Source organism: Trachypithecus francoisi, unplaced genomic scaffold, assembly GCF_009764315.1.
Source record: "Trachypithecus francoisi isolate TF-2019V2 unplaced genomic scaffold, Tfra_2.0 Lachesis_group20, whole genome shotgun sequence".
Lineage (NCBI taxonomy): Eukaryota > Metazoa > Chordata > Mammalia > Primates > Cercopithecidae > Trachypithecus > Trachypithecus francoisi.
Window position 1 is genome coordinate 10255969 of NW_022681466.1, and position 14696 is coordinate 10270664.

The following is a 14696-nucleotide window of genomic DNA, read 5'->3' on the forward strand; positions in this document are numbered from 1 at the left end:
AGTGAGCCGAGATTGCACCACTGTACTCCAGCCTGTGAGACAGAGTGAGACTCCATCTCAAAATAAAAAGAAAAAAGGAAAGGAGGCCATTGGGCAGGCTGAGGCTGGAGGGGTGGACCACGTGCCCCACAGGCAAGAGGTCCCCACTATAGATGAAGCACTCAGGCTGCAGACAGGTGAGCGGCGCCTCGGGTGAGAGGTAAGTTTGTCTCCATAGGTCAACCTGCTACACGGAATTCTCCAGAATCCCCTGCAAAGGTGTAGATGGGCTGGGCACAGGAGCTCACGCCTATAATCCCAGCACTTTGGGAGGTCGAGGAGGGCGGATCACCTTGAGGTCAGGAGTTCAAGACCAACCTAACCAACATGGTGAAACCCTGTCTCAACTAGAATACAAAAATTAGCCGGGCATGATGGCACTTACCTGTAATCCCATCTACTTGGAAGGCTGAGGCAGGAGAATCGCTTGAACCCAGGAAGCGGGGCTTGCAGTGAGCCGAGATTGCGCCACTGCACTCTAGCCTGGGTGACAGAGCGAAACTCCGTCTCAAAAAAAAAAAAAAAAAAGGTGTAAAGGTATAGATGGCTTCCACTTTGTGATTTTCAATGTGATTTCTTTTCATTTAATTTTTTTTTCCCAAATCTATAGGTCTTTTATTGCATCATCTAAATATCACAGATAGGTCTGAGGAGTCATCCAACGTCATGTTTCTGTAGCTGGACAACTCTTACAACTTCCTCAGCAGCCTGCGGAACTGTTCCTTTGTAGGAGACGTAGACAGCACCCCAACATTTTCTGATATCCTTGTTTTTAACTGTTGCTGCTTGCTGAATCAGAGCAGCTGAATTTGAACAAGCCTGAAACAAGCTCAATGTCATTTCCTTCAAAGATTAATTCAACGTTCTGGGCTTGAGATACTGAATAAACATCACCTGGCCTCATCTGAACCCTGCAGATGGATTTTCCACCCAAGATGTTTCGGATTTCAACAAGAGTCATGTTCTCCTGGATAACGACGTTGGTGGAGAAGTGAGCCCCCACAGAGCTCATCTTGTCATGAAACCCAGGGCAGCCCCCTTGCCCATGCTCCCTGCACGACCACGAACAGTCCCAGCGGCAGCCGGCTCCCTTCTGTTTCCCCACCATTTGTCAACCCGGAGCCTCTTTTCCTTTCCAAGGAGACTGAGTTCTACATTGACATGATTGAAGTCCCTCCTCAAGGCTGGGCGTTGTGGCTCACACCTGTAATCCCAACACTTTGGGAGGCAGAGGCAGGCAGATCACTTGAGGCCAGGAGTTTGAGACCAGCCTGGTCAACATGGTGAAACCTTGTCTCTACTAAAAATACAAAAATTAGCCAGGCGTAGTGGCACGTTCCTGTAGTCTCAGCTAGTAGGGAGGCTGAGGCAGGAAAATTGCTTGAACCTGGGAGGCGGAGGTTGCAGTGAGCCAAGATTGCACCACTGCACTCCAGCTTGGGCGACAGGGCGAGATCCTGTCTCAAAAAAATAAATAAATATAGTCCCTCCTCAGGGTTCCTCTCAGGCACTTCCCAATAACTGTGTGTTCCTTTAGAGTAATATTGACCTTTTCTGGAATATCCACAAGTTGGTTGCTGGGAACAATCTTCATTCTCACAGTAGATGTGGCAAAGACAGGTTTTTTTTTTTTTTAATATAACTTCCAGGCATCTTAACCTTGGTATTTTGAACATACTAGGAAGTATCTTTCCATGAATATTGTAAATTGTCAGGCTGGTCTAACAAGGCGGTTTTGGAATTCCACTTTGGGAGGTGTAGGAAGAATAACTTTAGAGCAGACCAATCCTCAGACACTGCTGGTAGGTGTGTAAAACGGTGCGGCCACTGCAGAGCACAGGACAGTGCTTCCTCCAAAAGCGAAACCTAGGACTACTATATATACCATCTACACATACTATATAAACTATATATACACTATGTGTACAGCATATATAGACATAGTATGTATGTATATATTATGTATGTATAGATATTATCTATATATACTATGCTCCCAGACTTAATTATTGCAATACAATTTTACTTATATAGTATTATGTATAATTATTATATTGCAATTTTTTTTATTTTTGAGACAGTCTGGAGTGCAGTGGTGCCATCTCAGCTCACTATAACCTCTGTCTCCCGGGTTGAAGCGATTCTCCTGCCTCAGCCTCCCGAGTAGCTGAGATTACAGGCACGCGCCACCAAGTGTGGCTGATTTTTTGTATTTTAGTAGAGATGTGGGTTCACCAAGTTGGCCAGGCTGGTCTCGAACCCCTGACCTCAGGTGATCCACCCGCCTTGGCTCCCCAAAGTGCTGGGATTACAGGCGTGAGCCACCATGCCTGGCCTGTATTGCAATAATTATACATAATACTATGTATATACATATATACATAATATTGTGTATATACTTATATACTGTGTATATAGATATATATAGTTTAGATATATATATGCTGAATCAGAGAAGCTGAATTTGAAACAAGCTTCATGTCATTTCCTTCAAAGATTAATGTTGAATTAATGTTGGTTAATGTATATATGGCTCTATATATCTATAGTAGGTATCTATATATATCTGTAGTGTATAGATATCTATATACATATACTAAGTGTGTGTGTGTATATACCAATTAAAAGCAGGGACACAGATATTTGCACACCCATGTTCATAGCCACATTATTCACAATAGCCAAAAGGCAGAAGCAACCTCAGTGTCTACTGATAGATGAATGGATCCACAAAATGGAATTGATATACACAATGGAATATTAGCCATGAAAAAGAAGGAAGCATGGATCCATGCTCTAATACCAATGGACCTTGAAGACATGTGCTAAGTGAGCCAGACGTAACATAGGTGGAATCATGCAGGACGATGGAATATTTAGAATAGGCAAATCCATAGAGACAAAGTAGATTAGAGGTTACCAGGGGCTAGAAGGAGGAGGATACGGGGGGGGGTTATTGCATAATGGTGACAGAGTTTCTGGGGGGTGGTGAAAAAGTTTTGGAAATGGTGATGGCCACAAAAACATTGTAAGTGTAATTAACACCACTGAATTGTACACTTAAAAATGGTTAGAAGGCGGCCAGGTGAGGTGGCTCACGCCTGTAATCCCAGCACTTTGGAGGCTGAGGGGGCAGATCACGAGGCCAAGAGATTGAGATCATCCTGGCCAACATGGTGAAACCCTGTCTACTAAAAATACAAAACTTAGCTGGGCATGGTGGCACACCTGTAGCCCCAGCTACTCGGGAGGCTGAGGCATGAGAATTGCTTGAACCCAGGAGGTGAAGATTGCAGTAAGCCAAGATTGTGCCACTGCACTCCAGCCTGGGTGACAGAACGAGACTCTGTCTCAAAAAGAAAAAAAAAAACTATGGTCACAGCAAATTGCCTATAATAAAATTGATGCTAGTAAAATATTGTAATTCCACATTCCACTGTTTGGGTTTAATTATTTTTTAAAGTTAGATCAGGTAAAAGTATCCATTAAAAATTAGTGGGGAAAAGATATTGCTACTATGTGTCCTATAACTAGGCTCAAATTCTTCCATCAGCTCCGAAGTACTTTATTTTTATTTATTTATGTTTTTGAGACCGAGTGTCGCTCTGCCGCCCAGGCTGGAATACAGTGGCTCCATCTTGGCTCATTGCAACCTCCCCCTGTGGGGTTCAAGTGATTCTCCCAGCTCGGCCTCTCGAGTGGCTGAGATTACAGGCATGAGTCACTGCACCTGGCCAGCTCCAAAGTTCTTTAACCTGTCCTGGTGGCTCCCCAGCTCCACCACCAGGCCCCACGTCCCTTCAGATTGGATCTTACAGGGTCTCTTGCTGCTTTTCCATGGTGGGTGCACATATCTGTGTTGATGGGTTAAGGCTGGCCTTGCCTGTCCCCATTCATTTTTCTTTCACAGGATAAACAAGACTGAGAGGAAATAATGGTGTCTGGTTGTGTCCCTAACAATGTTGTTACCCCATATGTGGGTCTACAAACTGATTTTTTTCTTTTTCTTCTTTTTCGAGACAGAGTCTTGCTCTGTTGCCCAGGCTGGAGTGCAGTGGTGCGATCTCGGCTTACTGCAACCTCCGCCGCCTGGGTTCAAGTGATTCTCCTGCCTCAGCCTCCTGAGTAGCTGGGACTACAGGCATGCACCACCATGCCCAGCTAATTTTTTGTTTTATTTGTGTGTTTTTTGAGATGGAGTCTCGCTCTGTCGTCCAGGCTGGAGTGCAATGGTGCAATCTCGGCTCACTGCAACCTCTGCCTCCCGGGTTCAAGTGATTCTGTATCAGCCTCCCGAGTAACTGGGACTACAGGCACCCACCACTGCACCTGGCTAATTTTTGTATTTTTAGTAGACACAGGGGTCTCAGACTCCCGACCTCAGGTGATCCTCACGCCTGGCCCTCCCAAAGTGCTGGGATTACAAGTGTGAGCCATGGCGCCCTGCCTACAAACTGATTTTAAATTGTTTTCAAAGATCAGCAAAACGTGGATAATTGTTGAAAACGGATCATAGATAGCTGGATTTGGTCATACCATTCTCTGCATTTTTGTATATGTTTTAAAATTTCCATAATGAGTTTAAGTCAAGTTTGACCTAAATGCATAAATATATGAAAAGGGTATAAATCACCTGGAGTGCTGCTTACTAAAACTCCAAATGTGGGCTGCAAATGCCAAGTAAGTTCATTTGTATGAAATGGACAGTTTTGATATTGTTATTATAGTATACCACTCAACCATTTTCCCTACATATTTGGACATACACAAGAAATAATCCAAATATTTCTGCAGTAGATATTAAGTGGATCACATTTAATGTGACATTGGGGCAAACTTCAGATGTCGGTAAGTTTGTTCTTGCTTTTTGGGCAGTAACTGCACCCAATAGGAAACATGATTCTTCTGGCTGCCCCTGGAATAACAGATTCTGCATAACAAACTGTGCACATGGGCCAGGGGTCAGCTAACTGTTCAAATACACCATTAAAGAATGTCCATGGCCGGGCACGGTGGCTCACATCTGTAATCCCAGCACTTTGGGAGGCTGAGGCGGGTGGATCACGAGGTCAGGAGATCGAGACCATCCTGGCGAACACGGTGAAACCCCGTCTCTACTAAAAATATAAAAAGTTAGCCAGGCATGGTGGTGGGTGCCTGTAGTCCCAGCTATTCTGGAGGCTGAGACAGGAGAATGGCGTGAACCCAGGAGGCGGAGGTTGCAGTCAGCCGAGATTGCGCCACTGCACTCCAGCCTGGGCGACAGGGCGAGACTCTGTCTCAGAAAAAAAAAAAGAAAAAGTCCATATGGCAAAGCATTATGAGACTTTTGCTTGAAGTTTGAATTATGATGGGACCATCCTTCTCAGCACGAGGAAAGAGCGGGAGCAGAGAGAAACAACCTGGAGAATCAGAGAGACCCGGGAGGCCAAGCACGGTGGCTTACGGGAGGCTGATGCGGGCAGATCGCTTGAGGCCAGGAGTTGGAGACCAGCCTCACCAACACGGTGAAAACCCTATTTCTACTAAAAATACAAGAATTTGCTGGGTGTCGTGATGCATGCCTGTAATCTCAGCTACTCTCGAGGCAGACGTTGCATTGAGCTGAGATCACACCGCTGCACTCCAGCCTGGGCAATGGTGCGAGACTGTCTCAAAAAAAAAAAAAAAAAAAGAAAGAAAGAAAGAAGGGGGAGCTTCAAACTCACTGTTCAAAGTGACCTTGGAGGAAAAAAAAAAGTTATTTAAAAAAGAGAGAGCGAGAGAGACCTAGGAGTCAGATCAACTGCAATGGATGGATCTTATTTGGGTCTTGATTCAAACCCATAAACCACACAGAAGCATCTATGAGACAGTTAGAGATGTCAGAAACTGACTGGATATTTGATGACATTGATGAATTCTAAGTAAGTGTTTAACGTGTGGTAAAGGTATTTTGCATTTTTTGTTTTTGTTGTTTGAGACAGGATCTCACTCTGTCACCCAGATTGGAGTGCAGTGGTGCGATCTCAGCTCACTGCAACCTCCACCACCTGTGCTCAAGTGATCCACCTCAGCCTCCCGAGTAGCTGGGACTAACAGGAATGCACCACCACGCCCAGCTAATCTTTGTATTTTTTTGTAGAGTTGGGTTTTCTCCATGTTGTCCAGGCTGGTCTTGAACTCCTGGGCTCAAGCAATCCGCCCAGCTTGGCCTCCCAAAGTGCTGGGACTACAGGTGTGAGCCACTGTACCTGGCCTGGAAAAAGGTTTTAAAAGTAGTTTTTAATTTTTGGCCAGACACGTTGGCTCACGCCTGTAATCCCAACGCTTTGGGAGGCCGAGGCGGGCGGATCATGAGGTCAGGAGTTCGAGACCAGCCTGACTAACATGGTGAAACCCCCATCTCTACTAAAAACACAAAAATTAGCTGGGTATTGTGGCGGGTTCCTGTAATCCCAGCTACTCAGGAGGTTAAGGCAGGAGAATCACTTGAACCCAGGAGGTGGAGGTTGCAGTGAGCCAAGATCGTGCCATTGCACTCCAGCCTGGGTAACAGAACAAGACTCTATCTCAAAAAAAAATAAAAAATAAAAAAAAAATAAAAAAACGGTAGTTTTTATTTTTTAAATATGCTTACTGGAATATTGATAAATGAGACTGATGCCTGGAATTTTTTCTTCCAAATAATTTCGGGCAGGGTGGGTGAAGACTGAGTGTAGGTCTAAAGCTGGCCATGAAGCCCTCAGTGTTGAAGCTGTGAGACGGATGCTTGGCTCTGCGTTTATAATAAAACGTGCTGAATGAAGGGGACCCTGTCCTATGCCTCTGCCTCTTCATCCACCTAAGAAAACCACATTTGCTCTTACCTGTCCTATCTCTGCTGCCCCATCTTTGCCACCGCAGCTCAAGTGATCCTCCCATCGCAGCCTTTTGAGTAGCTGGGACCACAGACACATGCCACCACGCCTATTTTTTGTAGAGACGGGGTTTTGCTAAGTTGGCCAGGCTAGTCTCGAACTCCTGGGCACAAATGATCCACCTGCCTCGGTCTCCCAAAGTGCTGGGATGACAGGCGTGAGCCACTGCACCTGGTCTGCATCACACATTTGACTCAGCGCTCACTGGCCTTGTTTCTCTGGAGGACACAGGGCGCCCCCTCCCGCTGGACAGGCAAGGCTCCTTGTAGGGGCTGATTCCCATTCTTGAGCTAGAAAGTGGCCGTTCTGAATGTAGGATACAGCCACACAGAGAAAGCCCACGTTCTCTTTGATAATACTGTTTATTGTCCACGGACCGAGCGATTGCTCAAGAATGATACAAAGCATCAGAGACATGCGCAGTCTGCTTGTCAACGTCCAACAACTCTTGTGTGTTCCCAGCACCAGAAGGTCTCAGACTTCATATTCCAGCATAAACACAGTGCTCCCCTCCCCCAAAACTCCAAACGAAAACAAAATCAACAGAGCTTTAAATTACGGCAGCAAGTCCAATATTTCTTAATACTTATCAACAAAGATTTGAAAATAACTACAATGTAAACTTTATTTTAAATATTTTGAGTTGCTTGCAGGATGAAAATAGGAGAAAAGAGCTGTGCTTAGAACATAACATATAAATTAAACGATGCCAAATGGAGAGCCTTCTTAAACTATATATATATTGCCACTATTTACTGTGAAGGTATTTGAGCGGCTTCCTCTCTCAGCTGCCACCAGGCTCTTCTTAACCTGTTTTGTTTTCTGCTCAGCATGGTTAAAAGACCAACGTGTGTGGATCGAATATAAAGGCCACACCTTTCAGACCGAACCTACTCAGATCCTTTACTTTGTAATAATTTGAACCGGAGAACCAAAGACGGGAGGCGAATGAAAGCAAAGATGCTCAAAGAACCAAAGGAAAGACCTGAAGGAATCCACCTGCATAGGCCACGCGTTCCGCTCTGGGTCAAATGCTTCCACGATGCACAAACCTCTTTTAAAAAAGTGCAAGTCTAACACCTACCAAGGGTAATAAAAAACACAGCACAGGAATGATTACAGTTGATGTCAAAAACAAACCAAAACATTAAAAAAACAATCAGCAGAAACAGGAGTAAATGTTACATATGATATCACCATACAGGAAGCGAACGGGGGTGGGGTGTTACATGGGTTGGAGGGGTCTGGTGGAGTTGTATATACTGAAATCACATGGACTGGTCCATTATGACATCTTACCAACTTTAGATCACTGTACAGCATGAAAACGCCCGTGGGGCAGGGGCCGATTCCTGGATACCCTCCCAGTCTGCCCTAGAAAGAGAAGACATCAAGATCTGTGCTGACCAGGTCCCAATGGGCATGGGGCCTGCATGCCACTTGGGGGTCAGGAGTCTTAACAGGTGCTTTGGGGTTGCCACTGAATAGAACAGGCTAAGGTGGCTTTGGAAGCATTTTGCAGGACCACTCCCAGGCCGAAAAGCTTCAGTTTCATTGCATGTGTATGTTTACATAATGTGCCTACATAGCGTCAGTTTATCTTTACAACACAGGTGGGAGCAAAAGAGATTCTCCTTAGCATTACCGAGAAAGTTCTTCCTATTCTAATCCTTGTATCACTGGCTTCAGGAAACCATGTTTAGGGAACACACAGGTTCCTTAGTTCCCTAGGAAGTTTCTTCGCTAGGTCATCTTTGTCATTTGAGAAATACAAGCAGAAGTTGGTATATCTGCAACTCAGGTTCACCTATCATCTGAGAATTCATCTTTAGAAAAAGGAGATGTCTCTTAAAACAGGCCCAAGTATCCTGGAGGCTCAGAAAGAAGTGAGAGTGTCACCAAAGCCACCTACCTCCAAAATCCTTCCCTTCCTAGGCTGGACTTCTTACTACACTTAGCTGGCATCACGTGCAGAAAGCCCCGTGCACAACGATGGCTGTCAGTCTTTGAGGGAGAGAACACTAAGCCTGGGAGGGCACAGCAAGACCCAGCTTTTTCTGTCCTCAGGATGTGCAGACGGGGAGCACAGCCAGGCCCTGCACACAAGCCCAGATAAAGCAAAGCCGTGCAACTCCATCCAGGTGCCTGGTGCCAGAACGGGCAAGAAACAATGGCAACCACAGCAGCTCAGGAAGGGACCTTGAGGGCAGCCACCGGCCCCGGACAGCAGCCCCAGGACAGGACCTCACCGATTGCCCCTGCAGGCTGGGGAAGCATGTGGACAGGGGCGTGCAGGAGACCAAAAAGACTCAGCTGAGGCTGGAACGCAGCTCAGCTGGGGTTCCTCACTCCCATTCCTACAAGGCTCAGAGGGAGGCTCCCACTGGAATTCTAAGGATTAATAGGATTGATGGGGCTCCTTCAAGAATAAGCCGCTGGTTCCAGGCTGTCCTTGGATGTTGGGGGAGCCACAGGTGCTGGGAGCTCATGGTGGGCACCGGGGTGATGGGGGCACTTGCCAGGGGCAGGGAGTGTTACACTAGGGCCAGAGGCGTGGAAGCTGCAGAAAACAAGGGCCATGCCCCTCTCAAGATGAAAGGGACCTGGTAGGCCTGCTACACAGTCTTGCAATGACCCTCAAAAGTTTCTGCAAAATGCACATTTCCAGGCCCTGCCCTAACCCGGCTGGGAGATCCCTAAGTGCTGCCTGCTCGGCATCTGTGACGGTGCCAAGGCAGGGACTGGGAGGCAAGCTGCATGTCCCAGCCCTGCCTGCACCCAAGGATCGAAGCCCCAGACACACAGTGCCTGGCAGAGGGAGGATGGGATGAGGACCCTGGACCCACGTCTCCCTCCAGACCCACAACCGTGTCTAAAAGGAGAAGCGGGGAGCAGAACTGTACTAATTTGGACCCATGGGATGCGTGTTTTATTCATGCTGTTTCCAGGAAGGGATGTCAGAGCTGGACCAGTCGAAACCCTTGGAGGCTGTTTTTGCAGTTGGCCACAGGGGTGTTGTAGGCCTGCTTATGGGTCCTCGATGTCGAGAAACTCCTGCTTGGGGGGCGCCGCGCCGCGGTACCACGCACAGGAGCCGTCGCTTCTCTTGATGCAGGCGAAGAACTTGGCCTGGTGCCCGTTGATGTTCTTCTCTGTGACCCAGTCCATCCAGAGGCACTCGTCCGGGGAGGAGATGTAGCACGGGATCATGGGGCAGCGCGTGATCTGGGGAGGGGCACACAGAGGGGGACGGAGTCAGGGACCCAGGAAGGGGTGGGCAGAGGCTGCTCTGGGGGCATGTCCAGAACCCGGCAATGTGCCTACCTGCGGGGTGCAGGGATGGCAGCCTCTCCCAAGACCCACAGCTCCTGCAGGAGCAGGCGGCTGGCCTGCCAGGGGGTCTTACCTGCAGGGGAGCTGTGCCCCGCCCACCGCTGCCCCCCTCCTGCTGCAGGTGTGCCTCCCTTTGGGCCATCTTCTACCTTCCTGAGCATCGGAGAATGGCCTCAGCTTGGCCCTGCCCTCTGGGGAACACAGCAACAATAAAACGGCCTGGGTTTCCTGGAGACAGATTCCAGCCCAGTGAAAAGGCCGGGAACTGGGAACTGCTCACCAGGCAGAGCCCTGAGGTCACAGGCAACTAGCAAAGGAACCCGAGGCTACAAGAGGATGACTGCCTTCACCGCCCCATGGAGGGAAAAAGGAAGAACTTGCTTTTGATTTCATGCTGGGCACAGAGGAGTTTTGCTTAACATATGTATGGCTGGAGACTATGAGTTCAGAATTCCTGTTTTGAACATGCTGAGAAGGGGCTGGTGGCCGTCAGGAGGGAGGGCAGCCCCAGGCAGCTCCCCAAGGAAGGCCAATCCCCACGGCCTCACCAGAGTCTACTGGTCCCAGACTCGCTGGGAGTGGCCCAGGGTGGCAGATGCCCGGCACTCAGCAATGCTTCCGGTGGGGAGGGTGGGGATAGGGTGCTAGGAACCCACAGGGTAGGAGCCAGCCGGGGAGCCCTGGAGGTGGTGATCTCACCTTCCACAGCCACATCTAAGCGTTGGGCTGCTACAACTGTGCCTGGCACAACCTCCGGGCTCATTTTAAGAGAAGCAGGTGTTCAGGTGTTCTCAACACACAGACCCAACGTAGACACCGACCCAGGTGTGAAAATGTCGGGAATGTTGGAAAAAGCATAAGGCCTGCAGTGCCCTGTCACAAGCCACACAAGGGTTTGTACTTCCGCATTTGTAGAAAATGATCCATGGGACCATATTCTCCCCATACAGCTCCTTTTTCTGGAAGGGGCAAGTAACAGAGCTGAATTCATGCCTTACTCTCAAATCTCCTAGCCTTCCAGACATCCTCCTCCATTTTTTTTTTTTTTTTTTTTTGAGACAGAGTCTCACTCTATCAACCCAGGCTGGGGTACAGTGGCGCGATCTGGGCTCACTGCAACCTCCACCTCCCACGTTCAAGCCATTCTCGAGCCTCAGCCTCCCAAGTTGCTGGGATCACAGGCGTGTGCCACCTCACCTGGCTAATTTTTGTATTTTTGTAGAGACAGGGTTTCACCATGTTGGCCAGGCTGATCTCCGACTTCTGACCCCAAGTAACCCGCCCATCTCGGCCTCCCAAAATGCTGGGATTACAGGCATAAGCCATGGCGCCCGGCCTCCAGACATCCCTTGACAGAGATGTGTCTCAGGGCTCTCCAGGGACCAGGGGCCAAAGGCTTTGTCCCCAGCCAGACAGCCTCACTCCTGGGATGACTCTGCCTTCCCAGAGCCTGGTCTTAAATCAGAACCCGGGGATTAAGAGGCTCTGGAAAGCCAGGGACCAAAACCCGCACTGTCCATCTGGAGATAGTGGGAGGAGGCGACGCACCAGCAGAGACGGGACCTGCTTACCTTACACTCGCAGCCCATCTGGTACCTATGGTTCAGGCTCTTCTTCTGGGTGGTGCTCAGGGTGTCCCAGGGCACGATGAAGTCACAGAGGGTGATGTGCATCTTGCCGTCCCCCTCGGCCTTTCCTGCGGAGAGACGGGATCACCAAGCTCAGGGGGAGGGACAAGTCCTCCTGCCCAGATCCTCCACCCGGCGCAGGGGTGCTGGGATTTTGCTGTAACAACACTGTGCACTGTCTATTCTGAGTTCAAACATAATGGGTGGCCAGTTACGGTGGCTCACTCCTGTAATCCCAGCACTTTGGGAGGCTGAGGTGGGTGGCTTCCTTGAGGTCAGGAGTTCAAGACCAGCCTGGCCAACATGATGATACTCCCTCTCTACTAAAATACAAAAAATTAGCCAGGTGTGGTGGCACACGCCTGTAATCACAGCTACTTGGGAGGCTGAGGCAGGAGAATCACTCTTGAACTCCAGAGGCGGAAGTTGCAGTGAGCCGAGATCACGCCACTGAACTCCAGCCTGGGTGACACAGCAAGACTCCATCTCAAAAAAATAAAAAGTGGAAAAAAAAAAAAAGCCATAATGCATGTTCACTGACAGAAACTTAAACGTAGGAAACAATCAAGAAAAAACTTCCCCACTTTCATTACCCACAGCAAACATTTTGATGTATTTCCTTCCAATATTCCAGTATTGATTTTAAGACAGTCTTGCTCTGTCGCTCAGGCCAGAGTGCAATGGTATGATCATAGTTCACTGCAGCCTTGACCTCCCAAGCTCAAGTGATCCTCCCGCCTCAGTCTCCCGAATAGCTAGGTGTGAACCACCACACCCTGCTAATTTTTTCTATATTTTTTTGTAGAGACAGGGTCTTGCTATGTTACTCAGGCTGGTCTTAAACTTCTGGGCTCCAGGGACACCCTCACCTTGACCTCCCAAAGTGTTGGGATTACAGGCATGAGCCACCATGCCCGGCCCCAATATTCTTTTAAATTAAATTTTATTTTTTAAAAACGGATAGAGATGATGTTTCACTATGTTGCTCAGGCTGGTCTTGAACTCCAGAGCTCAAGTGATCCTCCCGCTTTGACTTCCCAAAGTGCTGGGATTACAGGTGTGAGCCACTGCGCCCAGCCAATATTCTCTTATATATGCATCTTCACACACAAAACATCGGGCAGTATGTAGATTGTATTGTTTCCTATTTTGTTTTTCACAAAATATTAATTCACAGGTGTTTCTCCCATTTGAGTTTAAACTTATAATTCTGCATTTTTCCATTATGAAGAGCCAAAGAATGGAATTTTTGAAAATTAGGAATCTGCTCTGAATTCCCTTCATCAGGCATGATGAGCTGTGGCTCCTTTCTGTACTTCGGGCTCCTGACTCAGCTGCCTCCTTCCTTTGCTGAAGACTCTACATTGGCAACAGCCTTGGCGTTTACCAAGCAGGAGGAAAAGAACAAAGGAGTGTGTTCCAGTGGCGGACAGAACCTAATGACAGCTATGGAAATCATTAAAAAACTCATCCCATAGGCCAGGTGTGGTGGCTCATGCCTGTAATCCCAGCACGTTGGGAGGCCAAGGCAGGCGGATCACTTGAGGTCAGGAGTTCGAGACCTGCCTGGCCAACGTGGTGAAACCCCGTCTCTACTAAAAATACAAAAACAACAACAACAACAAAAGAAAACAGCCAGGCATGGTGATGTATGCTTGTAGTCCCAGCTACTCAGGAGGCTGAGGCAGGAGGACTGCTTGAACCCCAGAGGTGGAGGCTGCAGTGAGCCGAGACTGCAACACTGCACTCCAGCCTGGGCAACAGAGTGAGACTCCATCTCAAAAAAGAAAATAAACAAAATAAAAACTCACCTGTCAGGCTGGGCACGGTGGCTGACACCTGTAATCCCAGCACTTTGGGAGGCTGAGGTAGGGACATCACTCAAAGTCAGGAGTTTGAGACCAGCCTGGCCAACATGGTGAAACCCTATCTCTACTATACATACAAAAATTATCTGGGCATGGTGGTGGGTACCTGTAATCCCAGCTACTCAGGAGGCTGAGGCAGGAGAATCACTTGAACCCAGGGGACGGAGGTTACAGCAAGAAGAGGTCATGCCACTACATTCCAGCCTGGGTGACAAGAGCAAAACTCCATCTCAAATAAATACATAAAATAAAATAAAAATACAAAAAATTAGCTGGGTGTGGTGGTGGGTGCCTGTAATCCCAACTACTCGGGAGGCTGAGGCAGGAGAATCACTTGAACCCAGGAGACGGAGCTTGCAGTGAGCCGAGGTCACGCCGCTGCACTTCAGCCTGGGTGACAGAGTAAGACTCTGTCTCAAAAAAAAAAAAAAAAACAAGCAGAAAACAAAAAACGCCTCATTCCTTCTGCTACAACAGCACCTTGTGAAGAGACACAGGTGTCACTGATGAGCACCTGCCCCTGGCAGAGACTGACAGGCAATTCCTTGAGAAGCAGAGCCTCAGGCTCTGCCCTAAGCACTTCTGTTTGACGTTTCAGCGCATCTGACTTAATGATCTCAGCACAGCAGCAGCCTCAGAGGATCCGCTAATAGAAACACAGCCCAGCGGACTAACGCAGCTTGCCGACTGCACCCCTATGCCATGGAAATGTGGATGGCTTGCCTGGGACTTCAAGCAGGCACAAGTGGCCTCCATTGTCCTGGGCACGGTGCACTCATTGTGCCAGCTCCCTGGGTTTGAATTCTTACGCTCGCACTTCCTGTTCTAGCTGTTCCTTTACCTTCAGGTCCTTTTCTCCATTTAGACTTATGTGACATTCCAGGTGTGGAACAGGATGAGAAAGCAGAATTACTCCGTAACACGTATTC

The 14696-nt window shown here is 48.2% G+C and overlaps 1 protein-coding gene and 1 pseudogene across 2 annotated transcripts in view; both read right to left on the bottom strand.

Annotated features, from left to right (window-relative positions):
• Positions 1 to 627: 627 nt before the first annotated feature.
• On the bottom strand, positions 628 to 7355 carry LOC117066574 (annotated as a pseudogene).
• The window catches only part of TIMP2 (TIMP metallopeptidase inhibitor 2), a 74597-nt gene continuing 67182 nt past the window's right edge, over positions 7282 to 14696 (bottom strand). For both annotated transcript variants that reach the window (XM_033182450.1, XM_033182451.1), the window contains 2 exons: positions 11843 to 11967; positions 7282 to 10163 (listed from right to left, as the gene is read on the bottom strand). In XM_033182450.1, the coding sequence (XP_033038341.1) occupies positions 9966 to 10163; positions 11843 to 11967 (323 nt within the window). In that variant the 3' untranslated portion in view covers positions 7282 to 9965. The remainder of the gene's footprint in view (positions 10164 to 11842; positions 11968 to 14696) is intronic.